The sequence below is a fragment of the Acomys russatus genome, chromosome 6 (genome assembly GCF_903995435.1).
Source record: "Acomys russatus chromosome 6, mAcoRus1.1, whole genome shotgun sequence".
Lineage (NCBI taxonomy): Eukaryota > Metazoa > Chordata > Mammalia > Rodentia > Muridae > Acomys > Acomys russatus.
In genome coordinates, this window is record NC_067142.1 from 26992230 (window position 1) to 27017862 (window position 25633).

Genomic DNA, 25633 nt, shown 5'->3' on the forward strand with positions numbered 1-25633 from the left:
GTGACTATTAGGAACTGACGGGGTGCTGTTCCAAAGTGTGGGGGTCTGGGCTTTTCCTAGGATGCCAGTCCTTCTGAGGATGGTGTTTCAGGTCTTCAGGACTGACCTGAACTCCCGAAGTGTTTGCAATTTCCAAGCCTGTGGATACGGTCCAGTTGACAGAGCGTGCAGGAGGCCCTGGGTTCCCTCCCCAGCACCATGTCCACAGCACATCTGCAGTCTCCACACTTGGGATGTGCAAGCAGGGTCAAGGTTGTCCTCAGCTACAGAGCCAGCTGAAGACCAATCTAAGCCTCGTGAAACCCTGTCTCAAATACATAAAAAATAGGGCCAGTGTATGGCTCAGTGTGTAAGGGTGCTTCAGCGAAGCCTGAGTGCCCCCACATGTTAGCAAGAAAGACCCACTCCCTAGAGTTGTCCTTCAACCTCCCACACGCCCCTACCGACACAGATAAGTAAATGTAATTATAACATTTGAAAACAAAGAGTGCTTGCCTACTAACTCAGATCACATCCAGTAGGCTTTCCAAGTTACACAGTACCTTCAGTGCCTCCTGGAACAGTCTTTGAGGTGATAGAATTCAGCCTCTGAGACTTTAGAACCAACAGTCTCCCTTAAGGCATGGATGGGTGTTTTGATATCCTGCCTTCTTCAAGGATAGTTGACACTTGGGAGAGGCAGCTCATTGTCCAAGGCTTGAATGATGGATGAAAGAGCCTTAAGCTTTGTCATGGGTGGTTAGGGAGTCAGTAGAGCAGCGGCAGGAGTCACGTGACCCACCTGTCCGCTGCCCATTGCTGCTCTGTGCTGAGCTGTTCTCCTAGTACCATAAGCAGACACGTGTCAATCACTACAGCCCTAAAATAAAAATAAAAATGAGCTGAGCGGGGGAGAAGAGGACCAGTGAGCCGCAGAGACTAGGTTCCAAGAGGTCTTTTCCAAAAGAGCCAAAACCAGCTTGAGAAGCAGGAGGCTCAGGCTGCCAGAAAATATCCTGGATGGGGTGCTTCCAGAAGGTTCCCAGCCCTATACCCCCCCCCCCAACACACACACTCTAATAGCCCTGGGATGTGTTCATTCTTAGCTCTTAGTAAACACAGCTGTTGTGATTGTAATCTACCCAGAGACTTCACTGTTACTCCAACAATTTGGCAGCTGACGTGGGAAGGATGGCGTGGAGATAGTAAGAGGCACCGCTTTCTCAGAGTGGAGGGAGGGCAGTGGGAGCCGGCCATGGCTGTATATAGAGTACATCTAGGTGAGCCGAACCTGTGCGTCACAAGGAGGAAGGGGAGGAGGAGAGGTAGGTGCCAAAGAGTGAGTGAAGGAATCTGGTGCCCAGGCGATTATAAGAGAAAGCCAGAGAACTTACAGAGTTGTCATAAAAGCACTGCAGGGGCTTGGAGAGATGGCCCCATCAGTAAAGCTGTTTCCATGCAAGCCTGAGGACCTAAGGACTGCCCCACCCCCACCCCAACCTCCAGAATCCACAAGGAAAGGCCCAGACGTAGTGGCATACGCTTATGATCCCAGCACTGGGGAGGCAGAGACAGGAGGATCCACAGACAAACGGGTCTAGCTTACTCAGTGAGCATCAAGCCAGTGATAGGTTATGCCTCAAAAACTAATGTAGATGATGCCAGAGGAAAAACACTTGAGGTAGTGCCCAGCTAGCTCACGGTACAGCTTGGAGCTCTCAATCTCAGGGCTGTGGGTTTGCACCCCATGTTGAGCTTCTGCCGCCATTTCAGGCCCAGCCAGGGCCCACTTCCTCCCTCGGGGTGTCCAGGCACCATTGTGTACAGATACTGGATTTGAAGGAACAAAACTTGACCAGACAGGTGAGTTAGCAGGACCTCCATTCAGTGATTCAGCAGTGAGGGGCCTTCTCCAAGAAGATTTTCAGTCAAATAGCTAGTTTATATTAAGGAGGGGGGGTGGGGCGACCAGGGGAATAAGGGTTATATAAGCCTTGGGGAAGTGGGTAGGGGTTTTCAGGGTGAGTGTAGGTCAAGCCAAAAGAAAGAAAAGAGAAAAAGAAAAACACTGAAATTAATCTCTGGTCTTCATTCATGCACCACTGCCGTGCCCCACTGCACACACAAGAATACTTTGATGCAAGTTCTCTGTCTCTTAAGCTGATTGCACTCAGAAACTTAGCCAGTGCAGCAAAGTCACAGCAGCAAGACAGAAGCAGAGAGCTGGGTTTCTGCATGCGTCTTGGAGAGAAAAGCTAAATAGGATTTTTTTTTTTTTTTTTTTTTTTTGAAGCATTGGTACCTAAATGGCTACCCCTGCCAGCCAGAAAGCTGTAGGAATCATATTTGTGTAGAAACTCAAATCATAGGATTTGCCCATGTAGAACCCTTCTACATCTGTACAGAGCCATGTCACCAAGCCCTTGGAACATGTCCTGCCAGGACAGAGCCTATTGATAGAATTTTGTTGTTACATATTGACATATATAACATATATACACATACACACACACATATATATATTAATTAAGAGAAGAGTTGACAGCATGGGCTGTTTGTTCGATGCTCAATCCATTGTTGTTGGGGTTTGTCTTGTTTTTTTTTTTTTTTTTTTTTCTTTACAAGAAGTATGGTGACATTCAGAAATAGTGATAAAGCAGTTTAGAAAATATTTTTGAGTGTAATAACACTTGTGCCTCTAAAATCATATTTAGCATCTATGTGTAATTTTATGCTTAAATAAAAATCATATAGGCAGCATATGCTCATGGATTCTGGCTGTGCCTGTGCAGCCCTATGCACTGAATAAGCCCATCTGTGTCTGCCAGAGGAGCCAGACCCCTGATCTCCTCAAAGAAGGGTGATGCTCCAGGGAGCCTGGGGTTTAGCCCTGCTGTACTGAAATGCTTGGGGCAGGGCTGCCTTTGGCTCCTCCGTCCTTTCGCCCTCTTTCTGACTGGACTGATGTCCTCTGGAGAAGGACCAGGCTATGTCTGAGTGTTCTCAGGACACCACATGAGGTCATCACAATGGTTATGACGTCCCAGTTTTAAATGACAGGATTGCTGAGTCATTATGATGCTTGCTTGTCTTGCAAGCATGAATGAGGACTTTGGTTTGACTCCTAGAACCCACCTGAAAAGCTGTGTGTCTCCATGTGTATGGGGGGTGAGTGGGGGCGGGGAACACAACAACAGGTGGATTTCTGTGTTAACTAGCCAGCCAGCCTAACCCACTTGGTGAGTTCCAGACCAGTCTGTGGGGAGTGGGGGGGTGGACTGCACCTGAGGAAGACACCTGATGTGGCCTCTGATCTTCATGGGCACCTGCACATGTGTATTACACACACAAGAGTATGTACACACACACACACACACACCTGAGGCAGGTGGAGTCTAAGGCCTGTCAAGATTTGATTTGAAGCAGGAACTATAGCCACTGCCCTGGACTGAGGGCAATAGTCTCTCACTTGTGGCTTCTCTTCCTCGTCCTCCTGGCTAGTTTTTCAAATCCCAATAGCTTGAACAGGTTTTGAGGAAAGGGCTCCTACCATCAAAATACTTAATGTTTTTTCACACCTGGGCCTTTTCATGTGCCTGTCTATCTGTCTGTCTCTTCGCTCCTGATTTCTGAGGCAGAGGGCTCTCCTACAGCTCCTTAAAGACACCTGGCCCTTGTGAACACTGCTGGGCCATAACACGTGTCTAAGCAGGTGGCATGGACTTAATTCTAACACAGTCCTTGACCAGATCCGTGTGATGCCTGCCCCGCTCTGATCCCAGCAAGGCCCCGGAAACACTGGGTCCCCTGGCCTAGATAAGCAAACGTGCCAGTATTTGCTCACTGCCCTTCGGCTCCAAATCAACTCTAAAGCTCTGTGAAAATGGATGTGGGACCTGGAAATGTTTGTCCTTTGCAGCTGTTGCTAGAGCTTTGCCTGCAGAGGGTACTGAAAAGTGCTTCTGGGATGCAGTGATCTTGTGCCTAATTCACTAGTAGCTTCTGCAAAGTAAAGGAGGAGGCAGCGGGGGCGGGGAGAGGGGAGGGCAACCATGAGGTCAGGGTTTAGGATAAGTTTAAGACTTAGTATGTGAAAAGCAGAAGTATAGCAAGGCTCATCTTCTGTAATTCCTCTCTAACTGGCCTTTACCAGAGGGCCCCCCCCCCAAGCATCTGTAGAGCCCCTAGATTAAGATTCTGAGGCGGCTTGGGAAATCGCTCATTCCATAACGTGCCTGCGTGGATCGGAGGACCTGAGGTCCATCTCCAGACCTGCACAGAGAGCCCACGCAGAAGCTTGGCCCACTCCAGTCCTTATGCCCCGATGGAAAGCGGGGCTCCCCTAGAAGCCTGCAGTCGGCTAGCCTGCTGCACTCAGTGGAGACCCTGTCTCAAAGCAAGGTGGAGAGCCAGGGCTGATAGAGGGTTGGCGTCTGACTTCCTCCGGGCACACACTGTGTGGCACGTGCATGTCTGTACCTTTACGTACACGGGTTTTAAATGGAGGACTTAGAGACGGAACAGGATGTGTTTCCTTCCTGTGTACTTTGTGTCTAACATTTACTCAATGACTTAAGCTGGGGGTTCCTTGCATATAACGCAGGGTTTTCTGACTTGCTCAAGACAATGGTTATGGATCAGGCCTGTCGCATGGGTGTCGTTAAACGGTGGCTGCTGCTAAGGTGTCCAGGCCCCTTATATGGACTGGACTGTCTGTCATTTACTCCTCTCTCCTCTAAATCCTCCAGGTTGGGTGTGGCTGCCCACCCCTCCCCCCTGCCCTCCTGGCTTTCTCCCCCTTTCTCCTTCCTCCTTTTCCTACTCTTTCCCATCCCCTGCTCTACCCAGCTTTTCTTTGGCTCCTCTCAGCTAGTCCACCGTGCGTTGAGACTTTTTGCTGTAACGAATTAGCAACGGACTGGTGACACGCTTGTGAAATATTATGCCGAGGGCCTTTCAGAAACTCACGTCTGTTCTGGATACTCTATTATCTTTCTGACCTGTGTTCTTACTCCCTACCAAGAATCAAGTATTCCCTTTCAGTTTTATTCTTTTAAGAATAAAATAAGAGGCAAAGCTTTATTGTGGCTGTGACCCAAAAGACAGATGAGTCAAGGCTTAGTCGCAGACCCAGAACTCCCAGTGTTAAGTTCCTTGCCCTGGTGAGGAGACATCTGTAACTTTCTAGGGCTTCCCATCGCCAGCTGGATCAAGGATGCAGAGACTGTTTCCTGTAGACACACACACACACAGGCAGGGCAGCCCTCCAGCTTCACTGTGTGTAAGTGGTACCCATTCTGATGGGGTCAGTAGTCCTGCCCTGAGGTCACATAAACTGGGCCACGGGGCTTCCTGTTGTTGTTGTTGTTGACAGGGTTTCTCTGTGTAGCTTTGGTTGGCCTGGACTTGCTTCGAAGTTATCCCCCTGCCTCTGCCTCCCAAGTGCTAGGATTAAAGGCGTGTGCCACCACACCTGGTAGCCATGGGGCTTTCTGAGGACAGGCTCCCATTGGTCTTACTCATATTGGCATCCCCAGTACCTAGCCGAACCCAGGCCAGGGGAGATATAAAATGAATATCTCGTGGGAATAAAATGCAAATATTCAACTGGAACTGGACCAGGGGAGGAACATGTGCCAATCCCTTTCCATAAGTAGTCAGTGCTTTTCACCAAGAGTCAGAAAGAGCAGGTGGCCGGGTGGCCAGCAGCTTAGAGCTCTGTGCTTACGCTGAAGAGATAAGGTTATGAGCTTCACCTGTTTTCATGCCCTGTGGCCAACAGGCAGGGTTTGTCAACCCAGTTTTGTTGGGTATGAAAAGAGGCATTTATGGTATGAAAGTCAAGGAGCCTTTGCTATCATGTGTGATGTGTAGAAGGCTTCCAGGAAGTTTCCCAGGAGTCTTCCTTTCCCTCAGGTGAGGGACAGAGTCTGTCTGGTTCATACTCTGTTGCTATCACAAAAACCCAGGGCTGGGTGATTGGAAAGAAAAGAAGTTTGTTTTGCTTACAGTCCTGGAGAGTCCAGAGTTTTTGCTCAGCTCAGGTGAGATGGCAGGTGACCTCCCAACAGCAACAGGACAGTTGTGTTAGGAAGAGAGCACAGGGTAAGACAGGAAGCTTCTAGAAAGACCTTATCTTACACTCTCTGTGGTTATCCCCAGAACCACACTCTCTAAGCCACTCTCCCTGGAGGCATACCTGCCTCGCATGCTCTACCTCTGGGAAGCTCCCACCAACTCGCAGGGGCTGAGATGACAAGCATCACCCTTCCAAACCACAGCAGCCTTCAGACTAGCAATGCTTGTCATTATGAAAAGGATTGTGAAATGTTTTTCTGCCCAGTGTACCCATCTGCGGCTAAAACACCAACTTCCTTGAGTTTCACCTGCTAAGCAAACAGAAGAAGACCTCACAAGACTGGAGAATGTAAACTAAAAGCATGTGTGTTGTGTTTTCTTGCTGCCCAGTTAGTCTTCATGGTAACTACGATCATTGGGGTTTAGGTCTGAAATGGCCACTGAAGCCTTTGTCCTTGAAGGTGCGATTGAGGATTCTGAACATTGCACTGGGAGGTTGCGGGTCACTGAAGAGTCTTTTGTGGGGCACTCCAGTTCTTAAAGCCCTCATTACACAAGATACATCAAGCATTGTCTGTGTTTCTTACCAGATTTGTTTGGGCCACCTACCTGGGTGGTAATTACATACTTACAATAGCCATTACTCAAACTGATAAAATTACATTCAAGTAAGTGTTTGCTTTTGTACAAGCTTAGGAGGTAGCTTTGGTAGATAGATAGATAGATAGATAGATAGATAGATAGACAGATGTGTGGATGGATAGATAGATGATAGATAGACAGATAGATATGTGGATGGATAGATAGATATGTGGATGGATAGATAGCTAGATGATAGATCATTCAACACACACACACACACACACACACACACACACACAGAGCTGAATTTGCATGTACCATGCTCTGCAAGTGTTTATGTACCAGCACAGCAGCTTGGAGAAAGTTTTATTGGGGATGCCGTTCTTTCCGAGTCCTTGCTCAGGGTACATGAAGCCTTAGGTTTGGTCCCCTGTACTGCATAAGCCAGTGTTGGAGTGAAAGCCTACCTCAGCACTCAGTGTTTAAAAATAGGATCAGAAAGGTTATCCTCAGCTATGTAGTGAGTTCAAGGTCATCCTGGGGATCCACAAGAGAAGCTACCTCAAAAGGAAGGGCGGGGGTAAGGAGGTGAGAAGGAAAAGCAGGAGGAGAAAAGGGGAGAGGAAGGAAGAAAAGAAGAAACTTAATTGTAGAGACGGCATTGTGGTTTTAGGTGAACTACAGCATCTCCCAGCTATGGGCACTCTTCATTTTCCCATGACGCAGGATTCTTTTTCTAGCTGATGATGACTTCCTCTCTTTGTATTTTTCTTATAGTGCTGGGAAGCGCTCTACAACTGAGCTGCATCCACAGCACTTTACTTCCTCCATTCCCATGTTGAGTAAAACAAAGAGTAGTGATATTGACTGTGGATAAGTGAGAATCCATATGGAAAGCCATTGGCACTTTGACCTCAGCATTTAATTTTCTATGATTATTATTTAAATGACATAGAATTTACTGAGCTATATTTTTCATACAAAATACCAAATCCTCTGATAGAAAGCAAGTGCCTAGAGGAAACTTAACCAGCAAGCACCTCTTCACTCACCTGGCTGTGGAGCAGTACCTTGTCAAACGATTCTCTCTTGAAATGTCCTCCTGCCATCTGGCCTGGGCTAGTTTCAATCCTGCTAGTACGCACTGCAGCCGGTTGGTGAAAAGTATCCAAAGTCCAGTGTCAGAACAGTAAAGTGGGGTCAGGAGCTCCATCCCACACACCTGTCAGTCACCTGTTTTTCTATGGCCTGTGACCTAAGTACATGGTTTCTATGTTGTTAAATGGTTGAGGGGGTGGGCAAACATGAGGAGTTTTGGTGACGGAGCTGAGCTTATAAACAGATCTGTACCACCATCCTAAAATAAAGATCCAGAGGCCCAGGTTGCTAAAGAGCTAGCTAAGCAAATGCCAGCTGGGCCTGACTTAGCTGTTCTTTTGGGCACCTGCTACCTCCAGCTCCCATGGTTCTCTCTGCACTGTCCTGAGCATTTTCTTCTAACTTGCCTTTTAAAGAAGGTCCTGAATGTTCATTAGCTCTGTTTTGGGTTTTTTGCTTTTTTTTGTTTTTTTGTTTTTGCATGTTTTGTTTTTTAGGGTTTTATTCTTCTACACTTGTTTAGTTATAGCCAATCCTCATTTATTTAATAAACCACAGAAGATGTAGTCAAATCAAATGTCAGCTGTGAATAGGACAGTATGCAAGACTAGGGTGCAGTTCAGTTGGTAGAGTGCTTGCCTAACGTGCACGGAGCCCTGGATTAGATCCTCAGCACCATATAGAAGCAGAACTGCTGACCCATGCCTGTAATCTCAGCATTCAGGATGCGGGGACAGGGTGGTCAGAAGTTTAAGGATGTCTTTGGCCTACATTTTCTGTAATTGGTAGATGACATACAGTGGCTTGGTGAAATGCAGATTGGATTTTGCAAGGCTCCTTAATCCATGGTGTAAGCTGATAACGCCTGCAAACACATGACATCCAGTATCTTGCTTTTCTTCTTTTATGGAATGTTTAATATGTATTACATTTTAACTAGTCAGAGGAAAAATTTTGGGAATGCGTTCTCTGCTTCCACCATGTGGGTCGGGTCTACAGGGTCAGACTCGGATCATCTGGCTTGGCAGCAAGAACCTTTACATTTTGAGCAATCTTGCTGGCCCCATACCTTAACATTAGCAGCCACCAATAATCAAAAGCCCCATATACAGTTACTTAATTTAAGTATGTATGATGCTTTTCAGCCTGTTGGGGTTTTGTGGGGGGTAGTGCATGATAGTAAACATATAGGCATATTTACCATCCACTTTGCCACATTGTTTTCTCACTGGCCCAGGCCTTTCAAGCTAGGCTTGCTGACCAGTGCTCCACAGGATTTTCCTACCCTCTGCTTCCCTGGTACTGAGATTGTAAGAGAGCTTGTACCACCATGCAAGGCCCCTTTCTGGTTTTGTTTTGTTTTAATGTGGTTTCTGAGGATCAAACTCAGGTCGCCATGTTGCAAGGCAAGCACTTTCTTAACTGGAGCCGTAGCCTCGGCTCCTCTTACAGTTATTCTTATTGGTGCTGTATTAACTAGAAAATTTAACATATGAATGCTAACTTTGGAACCATCTGGAAAGTCAGACCTGGAGAACATCTGCCGAGAGCCGCCGCCGCCTCTGCTTCTCCCAGACCCACGCTTTCCTAAAAGGAGAGTTTTCCCTGCTGCTTGAGTTTTTCCAAATAGACTTCGGCTTCAGCCGCCATGTGCCCACATATGCTGTGCCAGCTGAGCCATCAGACCGCCCAGCCAGATAGGTTTCCAGTGATAGAGTCTTTAACTAGAGCCCCCGAGGCCCTCAGTCATGCACATATGGTGTCTAATGGCTTGGTTAGTTGAGCTAGTGCTGTGTGAAGGTGACCCGAATACGTTTGGAATTAGAACTAATGTGGGCTGGGGCAAGCTGCTCCTATAAAAGAAAAGCTGAAGCGCCCCTTTTCTTCCCCCTTTGTGGGCAGGAGACCCTATCTTGGAAGGACCTTCCTGTGTTCAGCTCAGAAACTCTCTGTCTAACACCAGGGACCAAACACTGCCTCTTAGGAGTCTCTGTGATGGGCTCAGTCACTCTTTCCCACGGCCAGCTGGGATTTAGAGAGCAGGTTCATTCTTCTCCTAATTATTTTTTTCTCGTTCCCTGAAGGATCCTACTCTGAGGTCCACACTGGCCAATACTTGGGGTTCCAATAAAGTAGTGCATACCAAACAAACCAAATATCACATGCAAAGTGCAACTTTTGTTACTTTCTAAAGTCAGAAAATACAGGAATGACCTTATTTCAATATGGAAGTCCATTTTGTTTCCAGAAGTTAAATTTTACTCAAATCACAAGCCTTGGCTGCGACCCAGAGACTCTCTAGGGTCAGGTGTGTGAGCCCACTTCTCAAGGGCTTCAGGTCCCTTCCCCAGCCTGCTGTTCCTCCCTGGGGTGTGATGAGCCGAGCCGAGAATCAGCGCAGAGTGGGGGAAAGTGGGAACGGGAAGGACATGGAATCAGAAGACATTTCCAGGGCTGATGGAGCAAGGTGAAGTCCGGCTGGCCTTGTCCCTACTGCGTTCTGGCCCTTCCTGCTTCCACGCAAGGCCCCTCAGCCACATACGTGTAGTAACTCGCCCTTCCTCATTACATTTGCTGGCAGCGCTTCCCTCTCTAGCATACCAATGGCACTCACCACTTTTTTTTTTCCTTTCCTATCTTCATGTTTTCAAGAAATCAGGAACGGAGTGAAGACATTATAGGCAGCACGTGGCTTATTTGGAGGGGAAGAAAGGCAGGGTATTTTTAGCTTCTCTCACAAATCAGCCATCCCTTTAAAGCTGGCTGTCAGCTGTCTCTGGGAGAAAAAAAAAAAGTCTGCCTGGGCCCTTGAATCAGACTCGCAATCTGTACACCTCAACAAAACAGAAAGAGTTGCGCCTGCGGTTTGGAAGGTGCTTCTTATTTTGATCGGAGCAAGGAAGGGAGAGTCTTGTGTTTTAAGTGGCTTGGTTTGTCATACGTCAGGTCCCAGCTTCCAACAGCAGCATGCTGACACGTGGGATTCTGAGGGGAGAGATTACGCACATTATTACCAGTGGACTCATCCATCACCCTGAAGCCCGGGTATTAGCACTCCTGGCACGGGCAGAGGGCCTGGGAGAGGAAATTTAACAGGTGCGGTGCTTCTGCGTGACTGCTGGAGACTAGAAATTTGCCACAGCAAATGTGCAGCACTATAGAAGCGAGCCAGTGCGAGGCGGCTGACATTAGTAAGAAGCCTCTGTGTCAGGAGGCTCAATATCTGTTACACCTCAGAAACTCAGGGCAAATGGCTTTGTGTGGTGTCTATTTAACAAATCAAAGCGGACTCTGGCCACCAGTCTCTCTCAGTCCCTCCTCTAGTACCTGTTACAGAGTTGCCCTGCGCCTACCCTAAATCCTCCAGAATTCCCTTCCCCCAGCGTCCTCTTTCCTATATAACCCAGCCATTTTGGCTTATGTGCCTTCTTGGGACTAATGCGCTCTCTTGGCTCCTGGTCCCCTCTCCTGTCCTCTCTTCTTTTTCTCTCTCGATCTCCCCCATCTCTCTCCACTCATGGCCCAGTTCAGTTTGGACTCTTCCAGAAGCCTCTGACAATGCTCTCCCTCATATCTTAAGTTAGCAGGTCCCTAGGCAAGTGAAGGGTCTGTCCTACACTGCACCGTGCTCTTGGGTCAGTTCTAGGCCCTGTGTTGTATGCTGGGGACAGACATTGAGGTGTATGTCAGAAATGGAGGGGTATGTGTAGGAAAAAGAAAGAGAAAAAACAGGGGCAGGGAGTTATGACCCTCCAAACTACAAACTTTAAAAAAATCCCTGTGTTTCTGTGAATTCCCCCAAAGTGCCACGACAGGCTTTGTTTGGTTGGTTCAGTTTGGAATTGAGTTGAGTGCAGATATGGGGACTGTTCGCTTGTTTAGGGGATACTTTTTGAAAAGACCTTCCCTTGAGGTCTAGGATGATCTCAAAAACATATGTGTAGACCTGGCTAGCCTTGAACTCACAGCAATCCTCCTGCTTCGGACTCCTGAAGGTGTAAGCCACCATACTTGGCTAATGAAACAATTTTGTTGTTGGTGATGGTGTTTCATTGTTTGTGTTGTTTGTTTTGTATTGTGTGTCTGTGTGCGTGCGTGTGTGTGTGTGTGTGTGTGTGTGTCTGTGTGTTTATCTACAAGAGTACAGGTGCCCATGGCAACCAGACAAGGAAGAAGTCAGATCCCCGGGGGCTAGAGCTGCAAACAGTTAAGAGTGTCTCAGTGTGGGTACTGGGAACTCAGTGTAGGCCCTCTCTGAGAGCAATACATGCTCTTAACCTCTGAACTCTCTCCAGCCCCTAATGCAACAGTTTTAAGAGGTTTGTTTATTTGTGTTGTTGTTTGTTTGTTTGTGTTGTTTTTTAGATAGAGACTCATGTATCTCTGGCTGGCTTTCAACTCACTATGAAACCAAAGACGACCCTGAAGTCCAGACCCTTCTGTCTCCCTTTTGAGTGAACCCAGGTCTGTCTGCATTCTAGGCAGGTACTCCACCAGCTGAGCTACAGCCTCAGCCCTAGAGTTGATGTCTTCACAAGGAAGAAAATTAAAGCTTGGGAGCTTGCCCAAGAAGCCACAAACTAGTCACTGAATTGAAGTGGTTTTTTTTTTTTTTTTTTTTTTTTTTTTTTTTTTTAATTCTAGATTATTTTAGACCAGCAAGATGGCTCAGCAGGTAAAGGGGCTTGCCTTGAAGCCCAATGGCCCGAGTTCAAATCCAGGGACCCACATGGTGGAAGGAGGGAGCTGGTTCCCCAAGTTCTCCTCTGAGCTCCATATATATTCTCTCTCTCTCTTACACACACACACTCTCTCTCTCTCTCTAAATAGATAAATCTTCTACTCTAGATTTTTAAATCTAGGATATTCATTTTGACCCCAATTTATTAAGATGCTAAATGTAAACAGAGCCCCAGATCATGTGGCGGGGACAGATGTACCGTCTACCTGTTCACAGGCCCTCCGGCTGCTCCCCCTAAGTCACTGTAGCTACTCCATCTACAGAGTTGCTAGTGAGGCCTGACAAGCACGAGACCTGTAGAAACATCCTGGGCGTTTCTGAAGCAGTGCTGTCTCCCCCACTTAGTCATTACAACGTCTAGTGTTTTTTGCTGGCACATTCGGTGCTGTCTTACTCAGAGTCTGCCACCTTCTCACTGCGCAGGCACCACAGTCACAGCTGTGACCTGCCTGATTCCCGACGGGCCATCCTGATGTCCCCAGAAAGGTGCTGCTTCGTAATCATTGTTCTCTAAAGAAAGGGATGCCTCTGTAGCAGCAGTAGAATGGTGGGGTGAGTGTGTGTGTGTGTGTGTGTGTGTGTGTGTGTGTGTGTGTGTATACAATGCCTTAGGAACAACAGGTGAGAACGGCCTCTGGCTTTCACACTCGTGTGTACATGCTTGCATGCACACATATCAAAATAAAAAACAAAAACAAAAGCGAATTAATGAAGTGGCATGGGTTAAATTGCCTGGCTTAACCCAGGTAGTTCTAGGAGAGCTCAGATTTGCATGGGGCCTCCTGTGCACCGCCTCTCCCCCCCCCCCCCATTCCCTTAAAGAGCCTTATCCACCCTGTCCCTGGAAACAGACTGAATACAGCTCTGAAATGCTTCCTGTCAGGTTGGGGAAGGAACTCTCTCCACTCTGTTCGCCTAAGGCAGCCATTGCTGTTTGCAGCTGCCGAGGGAGAAGGTCCTTATGGGGAAACATGCAGTGCCTGGGCTTATCGCAAGAAGCAGCCTTTGAGTGAACGCTTAGCCGCCACCTCCCTTTCATGTTGACCCTCACCCACCTGGTAAAGAGTGTGCACCTGGCTTGGAGGCATCCTGCTCAGGGCTCAGCATCCCTCTCTGTTTACATCCTCTGATCCTGACTGACACCTACCAGGCAAGGCAAATGATCCTGGGGACAACCTTGCCACTACCAAACTTGGGGAAGTAGCAGACTACTGTGGCTCACCCCCCAACCCCTGTCACTGAAGTGACACTGTCCACCACATGCTGTTTCCAGTCCCTACCCCACAAATCAATATCCACAGTCACACGAGTCCGCTGTTTCTCCAACCCTCTTAGAAACGGACCTGTGTGAGCCATGATGTACCTTAATCATCTGCCGTCCACCTAAAAGTACCTTGTGGAATTAAGTTCAAGGAGTGGGAAAATTTCACAAAAAAACCAACTGTGTGGACCCTCACATTGTAGAGCTACCCCTCTGCTCTTTGGATTAAATTTGGGGACAGACTTGTGCCCTCTTAACCAGTAAAAATAAAAGTTTCTCCTTCTATTACTCTGCCTTTCCAAGTACAATCCCATTGCAGTATTTAAAAAGTACCCACTTTAGCTTAATAACGGAAACCCTGAAGAACCTTCAGAGTTAGGCTTCCTTCCTTGGCCGCCAAGTTCTGCTTCTCTCATGAGTTCTCACTTCCCTAGCCTCCTCATCCTGTCCAGCATTTTCCCTCCCCCGTCCCTACCCCTACCCAAGGTCTCTCAGGGACAAAGTGGGGACTGGTCTAGATCAAGAAGTGGGTAGCATTTGCCCCAGTAGAACTGACTCTGCTTACTGCCCAACTTCTGGGCTTCCCAGGTGACAACTGCCAGTTTTCTCTAGGGTTAACGGGGGTTCTCCCCAACCCTGCACCTCCCGTGCCCCTGTGTATCTCTCTCCTGTACTATGTCACCACTCGGCTTTCTCGGGTGAGTGGCTTGATTTCTTCCTGACCTGACTTTCCAGCTGCCCGTTGTCCCTATCGCCCCTGTAGTAGTGCCCTATTAGGCCCTAAGAGAAGCCCAGTCCTGGGAGCTCAGCTTCTGACTGCAAGGCCTGCACAGGTGTGTCTAGCCATCATCAATGTGTAAGGAAAGTTCCCAGAGGAGGCAATGAGACTCAAGTGGTTTCCTGGAGGCCCCTACCAGGCTAGGTGGAACTGCGAACAGATCCCTCCATAGCCACCTTCCTGCTCTCTCAGGTAGGTAATAGCTAGTAGCTGTTCATACGAGTCCCTTGTGCCTCTTATGCCCAGCCTTTAGAGGAGGGCTGGCCACTCCTTTGAGGGACTCATTGGCTCTGGGTCTGCACTTAATGCCTAGAAGTCTTGATCATCACACCTACCCCCAGTGTCACCTTGACCACCTCACATTGTGAGGTTCCATGGGGATATGCACAGGATAGCCCCGTGCAGTAGCAGTTCTTCATGAGAAAACAACAGCCAACCTCTGCCAAGGGCCTCAGCCTCAGGGATGTAGTCTTTAAGGCATACACTCCATCAGCCATCCACTAGTACTCTCTGTGAAGTCTACAGAAACATTCAACTTCCGGGGGCTGGGAAGATGCTCAGTAGGTAGAACATTTGCTGAGTGCATGCATGAGACCTGAATTCAGATGCCCAGCACTCCTGTCATAGCTGGGTGTGGTGACATTAGTCTGCAGAGCAAGTGCTGAGGGCTAGACACAGACAGGAAGATCCCAAAACTCATTGGCTATCCATCCTGGCCAATCAGTGAACTCCATGTTCAGGTTCAGCCAAGGACCCTGCCTCAAGAAACAAGGCAGACAACAACTGGGAAACACATCTGGGACCAGCATCTGGTCTACACACACACACACAACTTGAATATTGCCCAGCATCCTTCCAACTTTGCTTGATGACAACTTTGTCTTTGTAAGTTGGTTTCTTGTTTTGCTGCCCTGGTGGAGCTGATAGCAGGCAGCATGCGGAGGACTAGTTGGCACATGTGAGCCTCGAAGGTCGGCTTCCAGCCTTCCCAGCCCCTTCTGCGAGCACAGTAATGTAGCTGGTGGGCTTTGCCACTGTAGGCCTGTATTGGTCCAAGTAAGTCAAGGGACGTGATGATCAAGTGACTGCATCTGCACTGGGGAGAAAGAAATCAGCTTTCCAGTTTGATGACCTTGTGCCCTCCTCCAAGCAGAAAGGTGTTCATGGCAAAGGGTTTTCTTGCTCTTACAGACTCACTAGCATCTCCCCAGGGCCCTTCAAGAGGCATGTGCTAGATGCAGAAGGCCCTGAAACACAGTGTTGGAAACCAGGGGAGTGTGCTAACTAGGTGGCTCAGCCTGAGATCAGCAGGGATGCAAGCAGTGGCTCAAGCTGGGCAGGGCAGTGCAAGCATTCATCATGCAAGGCTTCCCCTTCACGGCTGGTTTCTTTATACCATCAAGGTTGTTGTTAGCACCACATTTAAAATACTGTTATATCAATTTCATGATCCTAGCACATGTCTAACAGGACTATGAAATGTCACAGTCACCTTTTCATAGGTATTGAGTTACAAAAGACAGGACTTGTCACCTTTCCAAACCACCTGTCAGCTAGGGTGTGTGTGTGTGTGTGTGTGTGTGTGTGTGTGTGTGTGTGTGTGTGTGTGTGTGTGTGTGTTGTATTTGCATGTGCATGCAAAGACGCACACAACTGTGTGTATCTGGAGGAAAGCAGGACCTCATGTGTCCTGCTCTATCATTTTTCACTTTATTCCCTCGAGGCGAGTTCTCTTACAGAACCTGGGGCTAGGCTAGCAGCCAGGAAGTCCCAGTAATCCTCCTGTCTCTGCTCCCCAACCTCCAGTGCTATGCATAGTTGCATCTGGGCTTTCCATGAGGTATGGGAATCTGAACTCAGGAGCTCATGCTTGTGCAGCGAGCATTCTTACCCACCGAGCCATCTTCCTAGCACATCAATTTTATTGCAAATGGCAGGTCATGAGGTGCTGTACAGATTAGGAGAAAGCTCCAGGGGAGGGTCCAACCATGCCTGTAGCAGAGAACAGGAATGTTCTCAAGCAGAGAGGTGTGTGACACCCACGACAGCCCAACACTCAGAACATCACCATTTGCCAAAGAGAGCCATGTCATTTTCTGCATCAGTCTTATACCTGGCCTGAAAGATGAGTCAACTGAGGAACTTCTCATCCTCCAGTTCTCAGTTTCACCTCTCACCCAGCCCTGGAGAGCTCAGTGTTGCTTAGGTCGCAGTGACCTCCCCAAGCTTTAAGGTCTCACTTCCTCTTACCCCTCAAGCCATAGTCAGAACTAGCCTGGGAGCTCTGACAGCTGTCCGCTGCATCTCCCCTGCTTGCCTATCCTCCTCTTCACGCCCCCATGCCTCCAGATGAGGTTTGGTAGATTTTCATTTTAATCACTTAGATCAGTTATTTTAAACTAAGCTAGAGACTCGGGTGCCTTAGGAAGGCTGCAGGTTTCTCATTTGAGGCCTCACAGAAGCGTCTCTCGTGGTGGCTGTGAGGCGACGATAGAGATAGGCTCCGGTGCATGCTCGGTGCACGTCCTTCACACTGCATCTCAAGTCTAGGTGATAGGGCTTTTAGGAATAGATTATTTTCTTTGCCCTTGGAGAAGGAAAGTTTTTGGTGACTGATCTTGACCCACTTCTACACACACACACACACACACACACACACACACACACACACACACACACACACACACACACCTACTCATTGCAGAAAGGGAACCCACTACAGATCAAAGTAACAACTGCACAAAATCACAGCTTGGTGAACCAGTGAGTTTTGACTGGGATCACTAATGGGCGAATGGGTGAGGAGTTACTTAGATGAACAGGGATGACCCAAAAGCAGCCACATCACAGAAAAGCCATCACCCCAACATCACCAGCAACATAGAAAAGCTGCAGCCCTTGCAGGCATCTCAACAGTCTTGAGAAATCTCTTCTCTGTAGCTGGGCTGGTCAGTCTCTGCCCCAGCCATTGTTTTCTGCTTGCGTAACTGCAGAGGGGTCTTTGTGAGCCATGTGATGGACAGGCATGTGGAGCCTGGGTATGCTGATCTGTGCTTGTAACCCCAGCCCTGGAGAGGGGGACAAGAAGCTTCCCTGAAACCTAACCAAATCAGCAAGCCCTAGGTCAGTGAGACACACTCTCAAAACACAAGATGGCATCTGAGGAACAGTATGCAAAGTTGAGCTCTGGCTTCCACGCATGTATACACACACACACACACACACACACACACACACACACACACACACACACACACAAATTGGAAGGTATTGCTTTAGCCCACTTTTTGTTGTTATAACAAACTATTTGATGCTGGGAGGTCTGAGCACATGGTTATCATCCGCTCAGGGTCTGGCAAGGGTCTCTAGATGCATCATAATAAGGTGAGGGGCCACATGCAGGCAAACAGAACAAGTGTGCTAGCTCGAGTTGTTCTGGCTCTTTCATAAAGCCATTATTCCATCCTGAGGGTCACCCCCCAGCCCCTCAGACTTCATCTAGGCCTAATTGCTTCCCTAAGGTCCACCTCCAGATACCACCGATAATGTGAATTTCCAAAGCATGAACTATGGGTAGACCTATTAAATCATAGCTGACATCCAGATGCTACCCAGATTTACAGATGTTACGATCTGGTGGTATTTTACTGTAGCAATTATACATTACAGTTATTACTCAGGCCGCATCCACCCCTGCAAACCATCATTCCCCAGGACACAGCATCTGGAGGTTAATTTATATCATTCCCACGCACACTTATAGACTTGAACTAAAAACACCCACATGCATAAACACTATCCATGTGCCTAACATTGCTTCCCATGGTTACTCTTTTTGCCCCCAAAGGGAGGCATAGCAGTTATTTTGTAGTGAGACCTGACACTAGTCCCTCCTTGACATTTCAGACCCATTGAGCCATGGGGAGGTCTGATAAGATGTAATGGCTCAGTCAATAATGTACTTGGCCACATAAACAAGAGGACCTGAATCTGATTCCCAGAGTCCACTTTAAAAATCTGGGGAGAGTGCCACCCAGTTATAATTCCAGGACAGGGGAGATGGAGCTAGGAGAACTGAGGTATGACCAGCCCAGCTAGCTCAATCAGCAGCCTCAGGCCAATGAGATGCCCTATCTCAGAAATCAAGGTGGGTTGTACATTTATAAACACACACATGCTGCTGCTGCTGCTTGTATTTATTCCAGCACATTTCAGTTGAGCAGGGATCAGAGCTTTGAAACAGGGACTCGGGGTGGGCTCAGACATCTGCCCCTAATCTCTCCCTCAAGTATCCAGCTGCTGACTAGGGAGGAGTCTGATGTGTGTACTGGCCGAGGGCGGCAGAGGGTATAAGAACAATATATATGAACCTGGTGGAAGCTCACAGGAGACCGGTGCCACTCACTGAGGTCAGGAGTAGGTGAGGGAACCTGGTAGAGCAAGCCGACCCATCCTGTCTTTAAAAGAAGCCACATTGTAGCTGGCGGGAAAAGTTCAAAAGGCAAGTGGCTACTCCCAAGTTCACACCCGAAATTTGAACTGGAAAATATTTCCTCAGGTTCCTGTGGCATCAAGTGGGCTTTCATTTGGGGAGCTACTGTGACTTGAATTCGAGATTTCCCCGATCTCATAAGTTTGCGTGGCCCTCAGTTGGTGGCATTCTGGGAAAATCATGGAACCTTTAGTTAGGTGGACCCTTGTTGGAGAAAGTGTGTCACCAGAGTAAGCCCTGTGGGCTTACAACCCAGGCCAGTTGGCTACTCTCTCTGATTCTTGACTGACTGGAGTCAGTGTGACCCGCTGCCTCCCGCTCCTGCCATCTTGCCTTCCCCCTGGTGACAGACATTATGCCCTCAAATTATGAGCCAAAATCAACTCCTCTTTGCTTAAGTTGGTTTTTGTCAGCTCCTTGGTCTCATTTGGAGCTCTGTCTCCCAGATTTCTACAAAACTACCATAAGATTGGCTATGATGAGATCTCAACTCCTCTCATCATAATTGCTTCCAAAGGGTCTACCTTCAGATACCATGAACACGTGACTTTCTAAAGCATGAACTATTGGTAGATACGCTAACGCATAGCATGATGGTGAGATGTTTGTGTGTGACTAAGCTGTGGCAGACAGAGGTAGTGTTTTCTGTCATGTGAGCTTCAAAGGTTAGTTCTGCTGGAAACATTACCTGCTCTGATCACCTGCTGGCATCTCGTTATAGGCTCTAAATCCTCTCTGAAGGACTCCTCAGACTACACCACACCCAAGTGCCCTCCCAGACTATTGAGCCTTTCCACAGTTTTCCTCCTTGCCTAAGCCTTCCTGCTTGGAACACTTCAAAGAGCCCCAACCTTTCCCGGGTCTGATCACAGCACATATGTGACCTTGTAGACGCTTCCTTTTCCAGGCGTTTGTCGGGGATCCTGATCGTGAATCTGTCTGCAGTGAAGGGCTTTAGACTCAAATGAAACCACACGGGCAAGAGTGCTGTGTAATAGTCTCAGGACAAGGGTGGCACACAGCCTTAGACCAGCTTCATTTGCGTTTAAGTCTACTACTCTGCACTCTGGGCTGCTAGGGACCCACACACACACACTCACTCACACACTCACACACACACACACTCTCTCACACACACACTTATACACACACACACACACACACACACACACACACACACACACACACACACACACACACACCAAGCTCCTTAGCAGTCTTTGGCCACAAACTGGCTATTATTAGATTTTCCCAATGTGGGGAGAAAATAAAAAATAAAAAGACATTCAGAATGGGAAAATGTGTGTCCTACTTTGCCACAACTGGAAACTATTACAGAGCTTGAATCCCTCAAATTAAAAAGGGAAGGAGCGAGGCATGCTATACAAAACCCACTCATACAACTTAGTCACAGGGAAACATGACGGGCAAGCGGAAGTGAGCTTGCTTCCTCAGCACAGGTGGCTTCGGTTTTGGAACCTGAAAGCCTGTGCCTGCAGATGCAGGGCCTTTGCCTTGGCTTCTGATAAACAGTCTGAGTGCTCCCCCTCCACTGCTTCTGAGCCCCTCAAAGTCCCCACTTAACCCCGCTGCCTCCTTTGGCTCACCTGGGTCTTCTCAGCTCTCCAGCTGCTAGGCCAATCAGTACAAACCATGAGAGACCCGCCTCTTCCAGGACCTCAGAATGAAGTGGGATGCTGATCTGACAGCAGGAGTTAATCATCATTTGAAATACTGGCAAGCAGGGGATGTTTGTATTCCCTGGAGACAGCTTAACAACTCTGGATAAATATTCCAGTCCAACTGACTCCCTTCATCCCTGCCCCACCACACACAAACTTCCTTCCCAAAAAACAGGGTGAGCCAAAAGCAATGCACTTGGGTCCCAAGTGAATCCCGGATAAGGAGGATACTTCCAAAACACTTGGCCATGACTGTTGTTATTCGGTTGGTAGTGTGTGTGTGTGTGTGTGTATGTGTGTGTGTGTGTGTGTGTGTGTGTGTGTGTGTATGTTTTCATATATGGTAAAATAATAATGGTAAGATAATATACATAAACATGGTTCTATATATGCTAGTACACTCACACACGTGCACACAGAGTTCTGATTGCAGATACATGCAGTGGCAATATGACTGTTTCTGCCTTCAAGATCCAGACAGATTCCTATTTTCATGTATGTATGTGTCTCTGCAGTATGCTTGCATGTATGCAGGTTTGCATGTGTGGGGGCACACTTTATCAGTACCTATACATATGTGTGTGTGGGGGGTATACATATGAAGGCCAAAGGTCAGTATCAGTATCTTCCTTGGTCACTCTTCACCTTAGGTATTGAGACAGTCTCTCACTTGAACCCAGAGATCACTGATTTAGCTTGTCTAGCTAGCCAGCTTACTCTAGGGAGCCTTTGTCTCCGCTTTCCCAGTGCCATGATTACAGACAGGCCACCATGCTTACCCATGGAGCCATGCTTCTAGTCCTGGGCCAGACTGCTTTTAAAATAAATCTCAGTATGGGCGTATCACATATCTAAGACCTGACCGTGAACCATTTCTACCTCTGTGCCCTGCGGCTCTTACAGGAGGTCCTGACCTACCAAGCAGGTCTTTCCACTGACATGCTTTCTGCTAATGTCCCCTCTCCAGAATAAGAAAATCTACCTGGATATCATACACACGTACATGGAAGTACACGCCACCGTTTACGGCTCCAGCACAAAGAACATTCCCAGTTACGTGAAAAATCACGGCATTCTCAGTGGGCGTGACCTGCAGTTCCTGCTCCGGGAAACCAAGGTAACTTCCTAGCAGATTCAAGAGCACTTACATGATTTATGGGTCTGTTTCCCCTGGCATTGGAAACTGGAGTCTTTCATGATTTCTTTTCAATGGTGTAATAGAACTTTAGGCACTAGGTTAGGGATGTAGTTTAGGGTTTGCCCAGCACCACTTGAAACCAGATGTTGAGTAGTAATGTGGTATCTGAAGTTTTAGTAACTATTTGTTTGTTGAAATAATGCACTTAGTGATTCCACAGACATATCAGCTTGGGTTAGCCTAGCTATAAGGTTTTCTGGGTGTGTATGTACACCTATATACTTTACAATTAAAAACCTTTACATGTGTTTTTGTGTTTCAAATGTATCTGCATATTGGCTCTAAAGGAGAAAACTCCGTGCTGGATATGTGCCTGCCTGTAATCTCAGCACTTAAGACTCAGAGGCAGGAAGATCAGGAGTTCAAAGTCATCCTCAGATATGTAGGGGATTTGTTGCCAGCCTAGGATATATGATATATGAGACCCTGTCTAAGCTTTAAGCAATGACCAGGCAGTAGTATTCTAGTGCAGCTATTGGGGGAGAAAGTTAAATTATGGCTACTGTGAGTTTATTCATTGATTTTGTTCAAAACATGTCTTTTTGCAATTGAAAGTTAGTTTTAATACACACACACACACATACACACTAGAGTTAAGTGGTAGTATTTGCTGACATGCTCAAGGCTTTGGGTTCTTTTCCCTGAACCCCAAGATATAACAGTTCACAAATCCTGTTTATGGAGGATTTTTCTTGTGTTGAGCAGCCAGAGAGGAGTGGAAAGGTAAGGCCCCGCCGTGCTCCAGGGTGACCTTCTGATAGGGTAACAGAGGCCCAAGAGGCCACTGTGGCTCAAGGAACCAGGTGCCTGACATGCTGTCCTCACACCCTCAGATGAGGACAAAGTGTCACCAGCTCAAGGATCCCTGTAGGGGAGTACAGAAGACCTGTGAGATGGCCAGGGTGTGGAAGCACTGGCGTTCAGGAAGCCAGGGTGCCAGTGGCATCTTCAGGAGAGAACTAAACCCAATATAACTACAGCACTGGTGGCTGGACAACCACTGAGGGTTATTTATTTGTATGTGAGTATATGTTTATACATGAGAGTGTGTGTGTGTGTGTGTGTGTGTGTGTGTGTGTGTGTGTGTGTGTGTGCATCCATGTGGAGGCCAGAGGTCAATCTCGGGTACCATTCCTCAGGTACCATCGACCTTGTGGATTTTTATTTTAGTATTTTATTTTACATGTATGCATGTGTTCCTGACTGTTGTATGTACACCATGTGCATGCAGGACCCTGAGGTCCTGTGAGTCAGACCTCACAATGTGGGTGCCAGGAGTTGACCCAGGTCCTCTACAAAAACAGTAAGAACTCTCAACTGCTGAGCTGTCTCTCCGACCCACCCCTTGGCTATTGCTTGATTTCTAGGCTGACTGGCTGGTGAGCACACGAATTCTGCCTGCCTCTGCCTCCCCCAGCATTAGGGTTATAAGCGTGCACGCCTGTACCCCACTTATTTGAATTCAGGTTTGATCTTGAACACTTTACTAAACAAGCTGTTTGCCCTGCCCAAGACTTCAGGTTTAGAAGGTGCATATTTCAATAGCTTTGAGGCAAACAGAGCAGACACCACTGTGGATTCTAGATACCTGGGCTTCCCACAGTGAACTGAGATGGGGTCATGGAGGAGGCTCCAGCTCCTGAGACTTACTACTTGGGAATTCAAGCTCTGTGGGACCTTTGGTATATCATCTTCATAAACACCCGCACTTCAGAACACTTAGTAAAAGGCTAGAGAGATGACCCATAGGGTAAAGTACGCAACTCACAAACATGGAGACCTGAGTTTGGATCCCCAAGACCCAGCTAGAGCCAGATGTGGGAGCACACATATGTAATTCCAGTGCTTCTATGGCAAGATGGGAGAGAGAAAGCGGAAAACACCCAGAAGCTAACAAGTTAGCTAGCCTGGTGTATACAGAAGTGAACATGTGACTCTGCCTCAAGCACTGTGAGAGGCCAACACCTAAGAATGTCATCTGACCTTCATACTTATATACCTGTGTGTGCACGCGCGCAGTTTTTATTTTCTTTACTTTTCTGTTTGTTTTAGTTTTGAGACAGGGTCTTTCTACATAGCCTTGGCTGTCCTTGGATTTACTATGTAAACTCAGCTAGCGCTGAACTCACAGAGATCTACCTTCCTCTGCCTCTTGAGTGTTGAGATTGAAGGTATATGGCACCAGGCTGGGCCATACAAAGATTTTTAAAAGATAGGGTGGGTGGGAGCCAGCAATCCACCTCAGCAGGTGAGGGTGCTTGTTCCTCATACCTGAGGAGCTGAAATGAATTCCCAGAATCCACACAAATGTGGAAAGAACATGAAGAGAACTAAATCCCCCAAACTGTCCTCTGGCCACCACTTACATGCTATGGCATGAGTGCAACCCCACTCACGCACACACATCACACACACACCATAGTGCAAAGTCGTCTTATGAACAAAGTTCATGACCGTTCATGAGTTCAGAGGATAACTATCTGATTTTTGTCTGCGTTTCTCATCCTGTAAACACACCTGATGCTTTTTGCCTCCAAGTCATTTGTGTGATTCCAGGGATAAAATATTTTGATAATCTTTTTTTTTTTTAACTCTTTCACCAAGAACTGGGCTTCTTCACCCAACCCCCCCTGAGGACTTTCATTCCTTAAAAGGTCGCCTGCCGTTTGATGATTGCTCACGGCTCTGTGAGTGAGGAGTGCCCCAGTTTCACTGTTCTCTTCCTGTCATTTTCTTTCTTAGTTTGACATTTTTGAGTCATCAAGATGTCCGGGCCCCTTCGCAGCAGCAATTCTATTTTCTGCCATTTGCCTCATTTTACTTTTCTTCGGTGAGACCCCGCGGAAAGTTCAAGTTCCTTTAAAATAACACCACGGCAGCGCTTGTTTCACAGTGTGTCATTACCGGCTCACACGCTTCTATTAGCCTGACCTCGTGAACATCTTCCTCAGCCTTGCAGATTTTAAAAGAACCCTCATTTGCCTACCATCCATTTACCTTGTCAGAGAATGGGAAATGGGCCAAAATTGAGGTCTATCCTGTCAGAGGAATACAAGAAAAAAGCCTCTAAAACCCAGCTAGGATGTTAGAGTAAGCCAAACAGCCAAGAGTGCAGCTTGGTTTTTGAGGATGAGAAGCCCATACTCGTGTGTGTGTGTGTGTGTGTGTGTGTGTGTGTGTGTGTGTGTGTATAGTATATATTATATATAAATACCTATATTTAATACATAAACATAATATATGAATATTTAATATATAACTATATATTTAAGGATATATATCCTTATTATATAATATATTATCCTTTATATGTGTATGTACACATATATACATGCATATATGTGATATATATGTGCATACTACATGTGAGATAGATTATATATAATATATACATATATACATATATTCTCTTGGGGGGAAAATAATAGGCATTGGAACTGGAGAAATGGCTCAATGGTTAAGAGCACATACTGCTCTTACAAAGGACCAGGGTTCAGTTCTCAGCACCTGTATCAGGCACAACCACCTCTAACTCCACTTCCAAAGGACTCTGTGCCCTGTTATAGCCTCTGGATGAACTGTAAGCATATGGTGTAGAGATAAACACACATACACATAAACTTTTAAAGTAATGAATTAATTTAAGAGGAACTTATGATGATGCTCCAGATGGAACTATTTAGCTCCTGTTTCTCTGATAAAAATATATTTGGGATGAAGAGGCAACTTTCCTGTTAAAAGTAC

General features: G+C 47.2%; 1 protein-coding gene across 1 annotated transcript in view; it reads left to right on the top strand.

Annotated features, from left to right (window-relative positions):
- Mgat5 (alpha-1,6-mannosylglycoprotein 6-beta-N-acetylglucosaminyltransferase) overlaps window positions 1–25633 on the top strand; it is a 242092-nt gene that overhangs the window by 184109 nt on the left and 32350 nt on the right. The window contains exon 12 of the mRNA XM_051147291.1: window positions 21659–21808. Within this exon, the coding sequence (XP_051003248.1) occupies window positions 21659–21808 (150 nt within the window). The remainder of the gene's footprint in view (window positions 1–21658; window positions 21809–25633) is intronic.